Consider the following 14,061-nt stretch of genomic DNA (forward strand, 5'->3'; position numbering starts at 1 on the left):
GAGAGAGCCTTCTCCCTTTTACATTGCGTGTCTTCGAAAGTGTATGGGTTGGAGCGGGTGGTTGCACATTGTCGCCTGTGGACCAAAAACCCCAACCGGTTCTCGATCCTCTTCCTCCTCCTGGACGTCTTAGTTGTCATCCTGCAGGACACCCAGCAGCAGGGGCGCCCCATAGATCCCTCTTTCAAGGTCGTCTCGAGATGAGAGGAAAGAGAAAGTGGATTCCTACGAAGACCTATGTATATAAAGTGGCGCCTCGGGAGCCACTGGCAGAGTCCAACTCATTCCGCGAAGACAAACAACCTGTCTCCTGAGGAGCTTTGACGTCGCCAACATGAAGGTAAAAAATAGGTCTTTTGATCTTTTCCTGAATAAGGAGTAGATTAATTGTTTTAATTGGCACTTAGATTTATCTCGTAATTAGACAGTTTTCTATCAATTTCCTGGCATTTATCAGCAATACTATGTAAAAAAACAAAAATTATGTTACACAAATCATAAAAGCGTATTTTTTCATCTGATTAATAATTTCATAAATTCTGGCCAGGACAAGTGATTTTACATTCTATTATTTACATAAGTTCTCATAATATGTAGTTTTGTTTTATCATGAATACTTAAATGTGTAAATATATAAATCTAAGTAATAATATTTATGCATACAATGAAAATACGTAGGTGAAAACATTGGGCTTCTGTAGACAGGCTTCCAGATACTTCAGTAACCTTTATTTTCTTCGAATTAAATTGAATACACTACGTCTGATTATTAAGTATTTTTCCTTCAGGTCCAAACTCTATTGTTGATTGGAACCATTGCTTCAGCATTGGCTGCACCTCAATTCGACTTCAACAATAACCAGGTAAATTGCTTCTCACAGAATAACTTGAAACATTCTTTCTGACGAGGTAAATCTCAATTATTTAGTTTGCAACCCAAGTGGCTTACCTTAATTCAATAATTGTATAAAGGCATAATTATTTATAGCTTTGTATATGTGTCTGAATAAAACTGTGTAAGTGCAAATGTATTTATTTTTCATGTTATTTTCCCTTTTACCTCAGCCAACGCCCTACAGCTACGCCTACGGCGTGAGTGACCCCAACACAGGCGACGAGAAGGAACACAAGGAGACAGTTTCACCTTCAGGAGTGACCGAGGGCGAATTCAGGTGGCTCCAGCCCAACGGACTCTACAGGTGAGAGAAAATGTGTTCTAAATAATAAAAAGGATTTTTTTTCAATGCCAGTGACCAACTCTTTTCATAAATGCACAGGTCTAAAGTAAGAGTTTGTGTTTAACATATATCATTTGGTGAATAGTTCTCTATTTACAAGATAAACGAATCGTAAAAACTAATAGCAGTAACTCAGATGAAATCTTTTTCTTTGGTCTTAAGTTGATTGATGGAACTTTCTACTCCATTGGAAAGATCCAGTACTGAACTTTTGTATTTATATTTGATTACCTGTTTCACATGCTCAGAAACCACCAGTACAATTACCCAATAAATATGAAACTAAAATGAATCTAAAGTTTTCCTGTACTTTGGGATAACTTTTAAAAAGTGTTCTTTCTAATCAACTTTCTAAGAAAGCAAAGAATGATAAAGACGATGCATGCTTCACTGAAGCTAATTCTACCCTTTGCTTTCAACAGAATAACACGATACACAGCTGACGACGTCTCAGGTTTCCGCGCCATTGTCAGTGAGGAACCTGGCGAGAGAGTAGGAAACTACTACACAAACTCCCTTCTGGGCGGCTCAGTAGAAGTTCCTTCTGTTTTCCCCAGCCGAGGAAACCTGCAGTCCTTCAGTGGCTTCCAGCCTGAAATCCAACAGTCCTTCAACAACTTCGACTCTGGAAACCGAATCGTGACGAGCTCTCAGAGCTTCCAGAATCAGGCACCAATCAGAGGTCCAACGTTCCAGACCTCAACAATTAGCACAACTCAGAACGAAGGCTTCACCAGCCTCCCCGTCCAGAGCTTCACCATCCCACAGAACCCTCAGCCACAGACATTCACAACTTTCACAACCTCACAACCTTCTCAGAGTAGCGGAAACATCATTGACGGTGGAATCATCGATGGTGGCTTCGTCAGTGGTGGAGTCATTGATGGTGGAATCGTTGGCACCACTTCCACCACTTTTGACTCCGGATTCAACCAGTTCAACCCAAACGCCAATTCTTTCAACGGTGGGTCAAGCCTGAACAACTTCGGTTCTTCCTCCAGTAACTTTGGTCTGGACTCGAACAGAGTCGGTACCACAAGGTTCTCCAGTGGAACCATCACCCGAGGTGTCCCTCTGATTCTGGCCAGTGGCCCTAATCAGTTCAGAGGGTAATTCATCACCTACCTCCCACTCACTTAGTTGTTAAAGCCTCTTGACAAGCTTCATGTTTTTGCATTTTCAAAGCTACCTGTTAAGTTAAAGTGTAATAGATGACGACAAATAAAAATGAATACCTATAAATAGTATTTAATAAACCCGGAACTATTCTTATAAACGATTTCTGCGTGATTTTCCCGTAAGTGCTGATACCAAAAGATTTCAGGACTATGGGAGTCATAAAAAAAAAGCAGAAAATGGGCTAAAAGTTTCGTTGTCGCAGTCGAGGTTTCTGTACAACATATAATGCTATATGAAACTCTTAGGCCTTGCCCATGAAACTTACAGCCGCAGCGGTGGTGGCCGGTGTTGTTGGCACCTATATGAAGATGCCAGTTGCACACATGGCTAACTTTAACTTTAGATAAAATGAAAACTACTGACACTAGATGGCTGCAATTTGGAATGTTTGATGATTGGAGAGTGGATGGTCAACATACCAATTTGCAGCCCTCCAGCCTCAGTAGTTTCTGAGACTTGAGGGCGGACAGAAAAAGTGCGGACAGACAGACAAATAGCCATCTCATATATGATGAATTCTGCTTCTTATCTTGAGTTACGTACCCAAAATAAATATTAATCTGATCATGAAATAATGAAAAGGAGAAAGACGCACTTTATCACGAAGCCATATTGGAAAGCTGGAAAGTAGGATGGAAAGGGAAGCAGATCGTAATTCTTGCCTATCTTGAACTAAAGTTTAGATTCTCATTTCAAGAACGCTTTTGATGAAAAAGCTGATAAACTTTAGTTTATGATTTTACAATAATCCCTACTGGGCTTTTATAAACACGCCGAGAAGGTGGATGCATACCAGATGAAAACCCTTGGGGGTCGCTATCTAAGAAAGATACCATGTCCCTTTTCATACTACAATATATATATATATATATATATATATATATATAGATATATATATATATATATCTATATATATATAATATATATAGTGTATATATATACACACACATATATATACATGGAATTCTATTCTAGCTACACTATGAGCCATAGCTGACTGCTGTAGACCTAGGTATATGTCACTAAATCGGTGGATTGTTCCCGGTCAGCCGATCCTAACCAAACCAACTGGCTATGGGGGCCAACATCTGCTGTGACTAAGAAAATGGGCTATGGACTGCAAAGAAAATGGGCCATGGATTGTCAAAGACAACGGGCGCTGGACAGGCAAAGAAAATTGGCCATGGATTGGCGCCCTCATCCCTAAAGAATGTCTATCATAACCACTAATGTCAGTACTATTCAAACATAAGGACTTTTCCTTGGTGAACCCTCCAATGGTTTTAACCCGGTATGTATCCACCTTTGTGGCATGTTTAGTACAAGCCCGTTGGGGATGACCGTGTAAGCATAAACAAAAGACTGTGAATATTAGTACTGCTTGATGATCCCTGAAAACCCTTCGGAGTTACTTTATAGGAAAGATACAAACAGTAGTTTTGATCATCTCCAGAGCTTCCTGAAGAGTAAGAAATTCACGATAAAAAAGACGCTTACTTACATTAAAACAAAACTTCATTTTCAGAAAAAAGAACAACTATGAAATGAATTTTTATCAGTTGTAAATTGTTCTTAGAGCCAACGATGTGTATCTCAGCAAGAAGTGAAAGTAAGATATAACTTTTACCATACTTTTAACACTAAATTTAGCATTAAATGAATAGGACAGTACTTCCATATCTTACATTTAATCAATTGCAAAAATGTTTGAATAATAATTTTTTCTGTGGCAAACCTTATTGTCTTATTAAACCATTTTCTTTATTTGACTCTCTGTCTGTCTCCTTACCCTAAAAGGACTAAAAAGGTCTAAAACGAGGGTTTCTACAGGATTCGATGATATTACAGTTTCCATTTGTATATGCCACACAGTCGTTTCCTGTCGTTAAAATAATAAAATGAAAATTGGACGAACTTTTAAACAATTCATGGATTTTTACCACATGAGAAATTTCAACATTTTGATTACGGTTAATATATTCAGACCGATTCAGATAAAATTAACAGAAGATACTAAATGAAACTTGAAGCACATCAGAAAGCTTCCAAAGGGCTGTGAAAGTCCATAACAGAGCTTTCATCAGTTACATTTATCATGGTTTCAAATGTAAAATAAGATGGATTTTAGGTAAGCATTGCATAACAGTACTACAAAGAGTTGAAAATACCCTGGTTATGAGGTAGTCGGATATATAGTTACAAAGGTAAAGTTTTCATTTTTATTCGACGTAATCCATTGCACAGTGCATAAAATAGTCCCAAGAGGGCTTTGGAAATGCCAATCAACTAAATTTGCAATATATTATAAACATAACAACTATGTGGTACTAGAGATTGAAGCGATTTTGGCCTCTTGCCAGTACTAAAGAGGTTCCTTGTCTGTTGATGACATTGGAGAACCGAGGGGTATCAAATCTGTTGGGGTTAATGCCAAAGTTATCGGTGGAAGAGAGAAAGGTGTTCAGATTAGATCCACCATTGAAAGAATTGGCGTTGGGGTTGAACTGGTTGAAACCGGAGTCAAAAGTGGGAAGTGACTCCACCACTGACGACGCCACCATCGATGATTCCACCGTCGACGATGTTTCCGCTACTCTGAGAGGGTTGTGAGGTTGTGAAAGTTGTGAATGTCTGTGGCTGAGGGTTCTGTGGGATGGTGAAGCTCTGGACTGGGAGGCTGGTGAAGCCTTGATTCTGAGTTGTGCTGATTGTCGAGGTCTGGATGGTTGGGACTCTGCTTGGTGCCTGATTCTGGAAGTTCTGAGGACTTGTAACGATTTGGTTTCTTATGTCGAAGCTGTTGATGGACTGCTGATTTCCTTCCTGGAGGTCACTGAAAAGCTGCTGATTTCCCGACTGGAATCCACTGAACAACTGCTGATTTCCTCGACTGGGGAAAATGGAAGGAACTTCTACTGAACCTCCAAGCAAGGAGTTTGTGTAGTAGTTTCCTACTCTCTCTGCAGTTTCCTCACTTACAACTGCACGGAATCCTGAGGCACCATCAGCAGAGTACCGAGTTATTCTGTGGAAAGTGATCCTTTTCGTCAGTGAAGTTAAACGAGTCATTAAACTACGAATAGGTTCACAGATGTGTCAGTAAACAATTCATATTTCAGAAGTTGGAAATAACTTGATGGTGACAAAGATTTAAAACCTCTAAATCATAGATGCAATCTTATTTAGAAACTTAATTAAAGGAATATGCTTCAGTTTAAAGCAACCAGTATGAAGACAAAGTATGACGCGATGAGCAGAAATTATTTCCTAAGAAACGTATGCCATAAATACTTTAAAGCCACCAGTTGGCCTTGGAACACTTCATTTTAAAGCTTATGTAATGTTCTCATATGGAAGTCAATTTGATTTTACATTATAGAGGGTGTCCATAAAGTCCCAGTACCATTCTCAGCTATCAATATTTGTAATGGTTCTGGGACTTTATGGACACCCTGTATTATACCTGTAGAGTCCATTGGGCTGGAGCCACCTGAATTCTCCTTCAGTCACTCCTGACGGCGAAACTGTCTCCTTGTGTTCCTTCTCGTCGCCTGTGTCAGGGCTGCTCACGCCGTAGGCGAAGCTGTAGGGCGTTGGCTGAGAGAAAAGAATAAGAGAATAACAAGAGAATTATCATTTGGATGCATATCCAACATTCGCTGCCAAATTCATCCGTCATCTGGTAGATCACACGGCTCAAGTACGTCTGTGTTGTTCTTAGTTGCTTTTGTTTTTGCTAAATTATCTTTAAAATAATTACTGACTTTGCCAATTCACTTGGTTAATGTCAAGAAAAAGGGTTAATAGAATTATTCGCAGATCACGCAGTACTTTATATACAGAACTTTCTTCTGAACTCACCTGGTTATTGCCGAAGTCAAATTGTGGGGCTGTTGTTACTGTGGCTAAGATGCCAACTAGTACCATCAGCGTTGGAACCTGAAAAAAAATCAAGCATTTATTACACTTCCTATAGTTGGTAATGATTAATTAGGTCTATAATTACTGTATGGGAGATACCAATGATTAATTGTGTTTGTTTATGTTATCAGAAAGTATGAGCACATCAAACAACTGTATAACAAAGAGTTTTGTGCTCTCGCAGATGAAAGATCATATTCCTTTACAAATATAGTTTTCACTTATTTGATATACTAATTTTGTGATATATTTCATGTGTGGTAGGGCTATTGTTTATTGCAGTATTTGGAAATAAGAAAAAAATAGTTTCAAGTAATCTATCAAGGTTCACTTTCAAATCCACAAGATTTTAAAGACAGAAAATCGTAACCAGTATGCTAATTTCATACTCAATTTTGACACCCTAAAATTGCCAGAACTTTTTAAATTGTATTGAATTAACAAAATGGTAATAATATGAAGAAAAAAAATTAAGATAAATCTGCCAGCCTCAGGTATTCTGAAAAAAAAGTAAGATAATTTCAAATATTCCACAAAAGAATAAGATAATCTCAACAATTCTGCAAAAAAAGTAAGATATATCTCAAGTATACCTCCATGTCGATGGCGCAGGCGATCGTCAGGAGACTTGACTGACTGACTGTCGAAGCAGTAAACGAGGACTGGTGCCGGACACACCTCAGTCACTGATTTATATATGGCCACTTCCAGACTCTGCTTTCTACTCCATCTCAGCTGCAATCGACATTCGATCGAGGTGACCGGTGTTTGTTGGACGTCCATTGGAGAGACTCCCAGGAGGGGAACAAGGTACATTTCATTGATTGATCGAGTTGTGTCAAGCGGCGTTGCAAAGATTGGTCGTTACGTCGAAGAAGTTGCAAAGAACTTATAACCATGTGTCAAATTAACGTAATTTATTGATAGTTTATTTTCTTAAATGAGCCTTGTAACTTAGTTTTAAGTGTTCTCTTATATTTAGTTCAGCAGCTGTATTTTTTTTACGTTAACGTAACGTTCAGTGCTTTTGCTCAGTGATTCCTCCTCTTGTTGTGAATTACCTAACTATCGTGTTAACGATTGTTTTTATTTTGTTTTCGAGTTGGAATGGAACTGTAGTGCTGTGAGTGGAGGCCGGCCGAAAATAGTTCGGGCCTGTATAAGCTTCTGGACGTACGCTCTTTTGTTGGCAGCCTTCTGAGATTTGTCTTACGCCTTTTTGGAGGAATACTCCGACGGACCTCCCTTGGAAGTGGTTTTGCGTAGATGTGCTGAGCCATCTACGGCATACGTATACATCGTTGGAGTTTGATCACGGCTGTGATTTCGCAGGTGTTAGTCACTTGCGACGCCCCTGTACTCCTGTTTCCCGCCTGAGGATTTGGCGGAAGACGTGGTCGTCGCTGTCCCGCCACGTAGGAGGCGTTACGCCAACCACTTTCATGTCCGTATTCAGCTGCTAGTCCAGGAGAGCTAAGGGCTCGTGAGGAGGCACGTAGGGAGGCAATTGCCAGGTAAGAGGAGATTATCCTGTGTTGTCCCTCGGGATTGAACTCGACCCCTGTGTCTACCTGGTCAATTTGCGAGCTCCCCCATATGGCTGTTGAGAGGTTGAAGCGACCTCCAGGAACTCCTGTGCGTGTCTCTGTAACATAGGATTTACGCACCATCTTAAGGGTTAATTGTAGCTGATTATATTTATATATATATATGTTGTGTTGAGTTAGGGGTATTTGGTATTCATTGCCCCTCTGAATTAATTTGAATTAGTTTTAAGTTTAGTACCAACTCGGTTAGGTAGGAGATTTAAGGTTTTCCTGTCTTTATTTTCTCTAGTCTTCCTTCATCCTTATAGTTATAGGTTAGTGGTTTTTCATTATTGGGCCCGTATTATTATTATTTAAGCCTTTGGCATATTATGTCCTTTCCTTGCTTTGTTAGGGTCAGCTTTTTAAGTATTAGGTATCCTTGTGAGCTGGTTATTGTTATTGCTCATATTCATTAAGTTTACTCACAAGGCTGATTTAGTGTTAAGTGTACTTTATTATTAAATATTGTTAATTTTTTTCTGGTGTTTGTGTCCACATTCCTCTTACCCTGTGTACTTTTCTACTGCCTACGATCCCTGTGATTATTTAAGTATAAAGAACCTGTATTACGGCCAAAGGGGTCGTAACAATTTGGCGACCGTGACAGGATCGTACGCAGGTGTGCACAGAGATTGGGTTTGTGGAGCAACTCTGGGATAGGTTACAATATTTGATTTGATTTTGTTGCTTGCCTTACTTTCCCCCCTTGTAGGTAATTCACTATGGAAGACTTTGTTTTTGACCCAGCCGAATTTTTGGGGTCTGCTGACTGTATCAAATATCTAGCTATCTTAAGTAAGGAGCATTTAAGGAGTTGTGCTCGTTGGTTGAATATTTCTTTTAGACCCACGGACACTAAGGCTCAGTTGTTGTTGTCTGTTAAGGCGATGGTGGCTCGTGGTATAGCCGAGGGTGAGGATTTGGCTAGGGATATGATGAGTGGAAGTTCTGATGATGAGAATTCTGTTGATGAGGTTAGTGTTAATCCTGGGCTGTCTCTATTTGAGGACCACCCTCGTACTGGTGTTATTTATACTGGTCCTGCTAATTTAACGGTAAAGACTAGAGTCTCGAATAACCCCTTTGTAGAAGCAGAGCCGGAGCCAGTACAGTCTGTGATTAATCCTGAAGATGAGAACCTTAGCCTAATTTGTAAACAAATAAGAGTTATTGAAGGTACAATTCGAAGAGAATGAGAGGGCGAGGCGCCATGAGTTGGAAATGGCTAGAATTAACTTAGACTTGGCTAGGTTACGAGCTAACCCTGACTTTAACAGTACTCCCACCGGTCCTTCTTCCGATAGGTTTAACATGAGTGCGGCATTAAAGTTGGTGCCCGTGTTTGATGAGGGTAACGTGCCTGAGTTCTTTAAGGCTTTTGAGCGGGTGGCCACTAGGTTGTCTTGGCCCACTGAGATGTGGACTGTATTAATTCAATGCAGGTTAGTAGGTAAGGCCATTCGCCAATATAATGCTTTGGAAGAGAGTGTAGCCAGAGATTACTATAAAGTTAAGGCGTTGATTCTCAAGGCGTATGACTTGGTCCCTGAGGCTTATCGCCTGAAATTTAGGAATTCTATGAAGCTCGATACTATGTCGTATGTAGAGTATGCCCGTCTTAAGGAGGAGCAGTTTGACGACTGGGTAAAGAGTCGCCAGGTGGTCTCCTTCTCCTCCTTGAGGGAGCTGATGCTACTTGAGGAGTTTAAGAAAACTTGTAGTAAGGAACTTAGAATTCACCTAGAGGAGGTAAAAGCATATAGTTTAAGTAAAGCTGCTCAAATAGCTGATGAGTTTGTGTTAACACACCGTGTAGGTAGTAGTAGTTTTAGCTCATCAGTCGTTAAATCCCAGCCTGCCAGGCCAAACAATAATAATTGGAGATCCAATAACCCCTTTAAAACAAAGGTTGAAGCTAGCCAGGGAAATAACCCGAGTGGAAGGAACACACGGGTGTTTTCCCAGAGTAATCAAAGTTCTAGTAATGTTGGTAGAGCTAGGGGAACTTGTTTTTGGTGCCACGAGCAGGGTCACTTTCAAGCTCGGTGTCCTGCCCGGAGGAGGTATCTCCAGCGGAACGGAAGGGGATGGTAACAACAATGTCCCCATATCTTTGATTGCTAATGCCCCATACTACCCCTAATGCTGAAGTTGAGTGTTCCCCAGGAACTGAAGGAAGGGTTATGTTTAGTGGTAGTGGAGGTGAAATCAAACATCGCCTACTAGCTCTCCTTTGTGACTTTTTGACAAATATATTTGGCCTGGCAGTTTGGTTATTGATAGTAAAGTTGTCAGAGTGAACTTCTTAAGGGACACTGGGTCTGCTCGATCATTGGTGTTGTCTAAGGTTTTGAAGGATGTTGGTGAGCATTCTGGAAATTATGTGGTCCTGGGTGGGTTCCCTGATACAGTGGTTTCTGCACCTTTGGTGGAGGTAGAGGCATTCTTCCCAGGGTATCACAAGGTGACAGAATTGGCCGTGGTAGAAAAGCTCCCCATCCCTGGTATTGACGGCATTTTGGGAAATGATATGTTGGATGCCCGAGGTTATGAATTATTCCCAATAGTGTCCGTAACTGCAAGTCCTGTGGCAATTACCACTCGAGCTTCTGCAAAGGCTGCTGCCGCCTTACAGAATGAGGATAATTTAAACCTTAGTAGTTTAGAGGTAGAGGTAGAGAGACCCGGGTCTGTAGGTAGTAGTAGTAGTAGTAATTTTATGAATAAAATATTTAATCCTGATTGTGACCGTGTAAGCTTTATTGAAGCTCAGAAGGCTGAATTCAATTATGAATTAGGAGGTACGGATGATTTAACAAAACCAAGGTTCTGTGTGATTAGAGGTTTGTTGTATAGAGTTAGTCGTCCTCTGGATCACAGCTTGAACCAAACCTCTCGGGTAGAACAGATTGTGGTACCTTCAAAATATCAGAATGATGTCCTTAGTTTAGCTCATGAGGATTCCTTTTCTGGTCATTTTGGAGTTTGCAAAACCCATAGTAGATTGGCAAAGTATTTTTGGTGGCCAGGATTGAAATCCTCGGTGAAGAAATTTGTAGGAAGTTGTGAAACATGTCAAGTAATGGGTAAACCTAATAAACCTATTCCTAAAGCCCCTTTGCATCCAATTCCTGCAATTGGGGATCCTTTTGCAGAGTTGGTTGTTGATGTGGTTGGGCCTTTGCCCCGAACTAAATCTGGATTTACTTATCTTTTGACTATAATGGACAGAGCGTCTAGGTTTCCTGAAGCTTTTCCTATGAGGAAAATTACATCCAAAGTAGTGTTTGAGAAACTAATAGAATTTTTTTCCAGGTATGGGTTGCCTCGTAAAATTCAAACTGATTGTGGCACTAATTTCACGAGCAAGGTATTTAAGGGTAAATGTGCTGAACTGGCCATTCAGCACATTACCAGTGTACCTTACCACCCAGAGAGTCAGGGTGTAGTGGAAAGGTTCCACCAAACCCTTAAGTCTATTCTAAAAAAGTACTGTTATGAGCAAGGCGAGGATTGGGATAAAGGTCTTCCCTTTGCTCTCTTTGCTATACGTAATCATCCCAATTCTTCCACTAGGGTGTAGCTCCATTTGAGTTGATTTTTGGACACAAAGAACGTGGTCCTCTAGAAATTTCCATGAGTTGCTAGAGGTTAGTCAAAGAAAGTATTGAATGTGGGCGAGTTCGTTGAGGACCTGAGGAGTAGATTATCAGCTGCCTGGAAATTTGCCCAGGATAATTTGGTGTTGTCTCAGGCCTCAATGAAGGAAAATTATGATAAGAAGAGTAAGGCCCGTTCGTTTGAGCCTGGTGAGCTTGTTTTGGTTTTGAGCACAGACTCTGACAATTTTCTGGAACCTAGGTATAAGGGGCCTTGGAAGGTACTTCGGAAATTGTCTGATGTCAATTATGAAGTGGAAGCTCCTGGCACCAAACGTAAGTGTCGGATATTCCACATTAATATTATTGAAATCTTACACAGTTGGTAGACTTGACCCCCTAGCTATAGTATATGAGCCAGTGTCTCTAGTGTTAGAACCCACGTTAGAAGAACCAGCAGACTTGTTTTGCCAGGTATCTTCAGATGCTCTTACAGTTAATATGCAAAATTTGAAATTTCTTTAGAAAAGGGTTTGGAGCATCTGGAGGGTATCCAGAAGGATGACATGATAAAATTAATATCTTCTTTTTCAGACTTATTTCAGGCCTCTCCAGGTAGAACAACCTTGCTCCAACACGATGTTGATGTGGGCAGTGCTTCCCCAGTCAAACAAAGTCCTTATCGATTAAATCCAGAAAAACGTGATATTGTCGAGAAGGAGATAAAGTATATGTTGGAGCATGATTTAATTAGACCTTCGGTAAGTCCTTGGAGCTCACCTATTGTACTTGTTAAGAAATCTGACGGGCAGTTTCGCATGTGTGTGGACTACCGCAAGGTCAATGCTAATACAAAGAATGACTCTTTCCCTTTGCCACGTATCGAGGACTGTCTTGATCGGATAGGACCTGCTAAGTTTATAACTAAATTGGATCTTTTAAAGGGGTATTGGCAGGTTCCCCTATCGGATCGAGCTCGTGAGATTTCCGCTTTTGTTACGCCCTTTGGGCTTTACGAATGTAAGGTAATGCCCTTTGGGATGAAGAATGCAGCGTGTACCTTCCAGCGGTTGATGAATCGAGTTATATGTGGTCTGGAAGGTACAGAAATTTATATAGATGATTTGGTTATTCACAGCAATGACTGGCGGATCATTTGGTGAGATTAAAGAAGGTATTTGAGGCCTTGAGAGCCGCTGGTCTTGTTGTAAATTTGAGTAAATGTGAATTCGGTAAAGCCAAGGTGTGTTATTTAGGTCACGAGGTTGGTTTGGGTCAGGTTACTCCTAAACAAGCTAACCTCGAGGCTCTATTAAATTTGCAAAGGCCGCACAATGTTAGGGAGGTCCGGAGAATTTTGGGTATGTTGGGTTATTATAGGAGATTCATCCGGAACTTCTCTGACATTGCTCAGCCCCTTACTCAACTATTGCAGAAGGGACAAAAGTTTGTATGGTCTTCTCAGTGTGAGGAATCTTTTTTAAAGTTGAAAACTGTATTGATGTCTAACCCCATTCTAATGTCTCCTGACTTTCAGAAACCGTTTATTGTGGCTGTAGATGCCAGTGATGTGGGTATAGGTGGAGTACTTTTTCAAAGACATGAAGATGGTGAAGTGCGTCCGGTATCATACTTTAGTCGTAAGTTGCTGGATGCTGAGAGAAGGTATTCTACCATCGAGAAGGAGGCATTAGCTTTAATTCGTACCTTGGTTCATTTCAAACCATATGTTACTAATTTTTCCTTTCCCGTAGAAATTTGGACGGACCATAACCCTTTGGTGTTCATCGAAAGAATGAAAGGTTCTAACCAGAGGATTCTGCGTTGGGCTCTTCAGCTGCAGGAGTTTCCTTTAAGTATTAAGCATGTTAAGGGTGTTGATAACTGTATTCCTGATGCCCTTTCTAGGATGTAAGTCTGGTTATTTCTCTTCTCACCTCGCCCTTCTCATTTCTCCTTCGGGGTTTGTATTGAAAATTATATTTAAGGTAGTCAATTTTGATCATGTTTAAAATGGTGTATGGATTCGGGCTTTGTCGTAAGTCTGTTTCATTATGTTCCGAGTTTTGCTTCACCTTATTGTTTTTCCCTTTCAGGATATTTTAGATTAAGTTCTATTTTTTTTTTTTTTTTTTTTTTTTTTTTTTTTTTTTTCCCTTGCAGGATGTTTTAGATTAAGTTGTCTATATGGTTATCTTCTAGTATGTAATATGATTGTGGTATTAAAAAAATGTATTCTATTTGAATAATTTTTTTTTTGAGGGGGAGGAAGGTGTCAAATTAACGTAATTTATTGATAGTTTATTTTCTTAAATGAGCCTTGTAACTTAGTTTTAAGCCTTGTAACTTAGTTTTAAGTGTTTAGTTCAGCAGCTGTATTTTTTTTACGTTAACGTAACGTTCAGTGCTTTTGCTCAGTGATTCCTCCTCTTGTTGTGAATTACCTAACTATCGTGTTAACGATTGTTTTTATTTTGTTTTCGAGTTGGAATGGAACTGTAGTGCTGTGAGTGGAGGCCGGCCGAAAATAGTTCG

General features: G+C 40.1%; 2 protein-coding genes across 2 annotated transcripts; one reads left to right on the plus strand and one right to left on the minus strand.

Annotated features, from left to right (window-relative positions):
- LOC135200559 (uncharacterized) lies at positions 1-2,460 on the plus strand. The gene is made up of 4 exons (XM_064229197.1): positions 1-340; positions 789-863; positions 1,066-1,199; positions 1,661-2,460. The coding sequence occupies exons 1-4, from the start codon at positions 335-337 to the stop codon at positions 2,349-2,351; spliced, it is 906 nt and encodes a 301-aa protein (XP_064085267.1). The 5' UTR covers positions 1-334; the 3' UTR covers positions 2,352-2,460.
- A 2,204-nt stretch (positions 2,461-4,664) lies between these two features.
- Positions 4,665-6,996, minus strand: LOC135200560 (uncharacterized). The gene is made up of 4 exons (XM_064229198.1): positions 6,932-6,996; positions 6,279-6,356; positions 5,881-6,014; positions 4,665-5,442 (listed from the first exon to the last, which is right to left on the minus strand). Exons 1-4 carry the CDS (start codon positions 6,935-6,937, stop codon positions 4,938-4,940), a joined length of 723 nt encoding a protein of 240 aa, XP_064085268.1. The 5' UTR covers positions 6,938-6,996; the 3' UTR covers positions 4,665-4,937.
- Between the last annotated feature and the right edge of the window lie 7,065 nt (positions 6,997-14,061).

The sequence above is a fragment of the Macrobrachium nipponense genome, chromosome 27 (genome assembly GCF_015104395.2).
Source record: "Macrobrachium nipponense isolate FS-2020 chromosome 27, ASM1510439v2, whole genome shotgun sequence".
Classification (NCBI taxonomy): domain Eukaryota; kingdom Metazoa; phylum Arthropoda; class Malacostraca; order Decapoda; family Palaemonidae; genus Macrobrachium; species Macrobrachium nipponense.

Excerpts from the sequence above, each read along its gene's own strand:
- LOC135200559 (XM_064229197.1), top strand. Across the intron at positions 864-1,065 it reads TCGACTTCAACAATAACCAG|CCAACGCCCTACAGCTACGC; the intron begins GTAAATTGCTTC and ends CTTTTACCTCAG. Across the intron at positions 1,200-1,660 it reads CAGCCCAACGGACTCTACAG|AATAACACGATACACAGCTG; the intron begins GTGAGAGAAAAT and ends TGCTTTCAACAG.
- LOC135200560 (XM_064229198.1), bottom strand. Across the intron at positions 6,015-6,278 it reads TTGACTTCGGCAATAACCAG|CCAACGCCCTACAGCTTCGC; the intron begins GTGAGTTCAGAA and ends CTTTTCTCTCAG. Across the intron at positions 5,443-5,880 it reads CAGCCCAATGGACTCTACAG|AATAACTCGGTACTCTGCTG; the intron begins GTATAATACAGG and ends CACTTTCCACAG.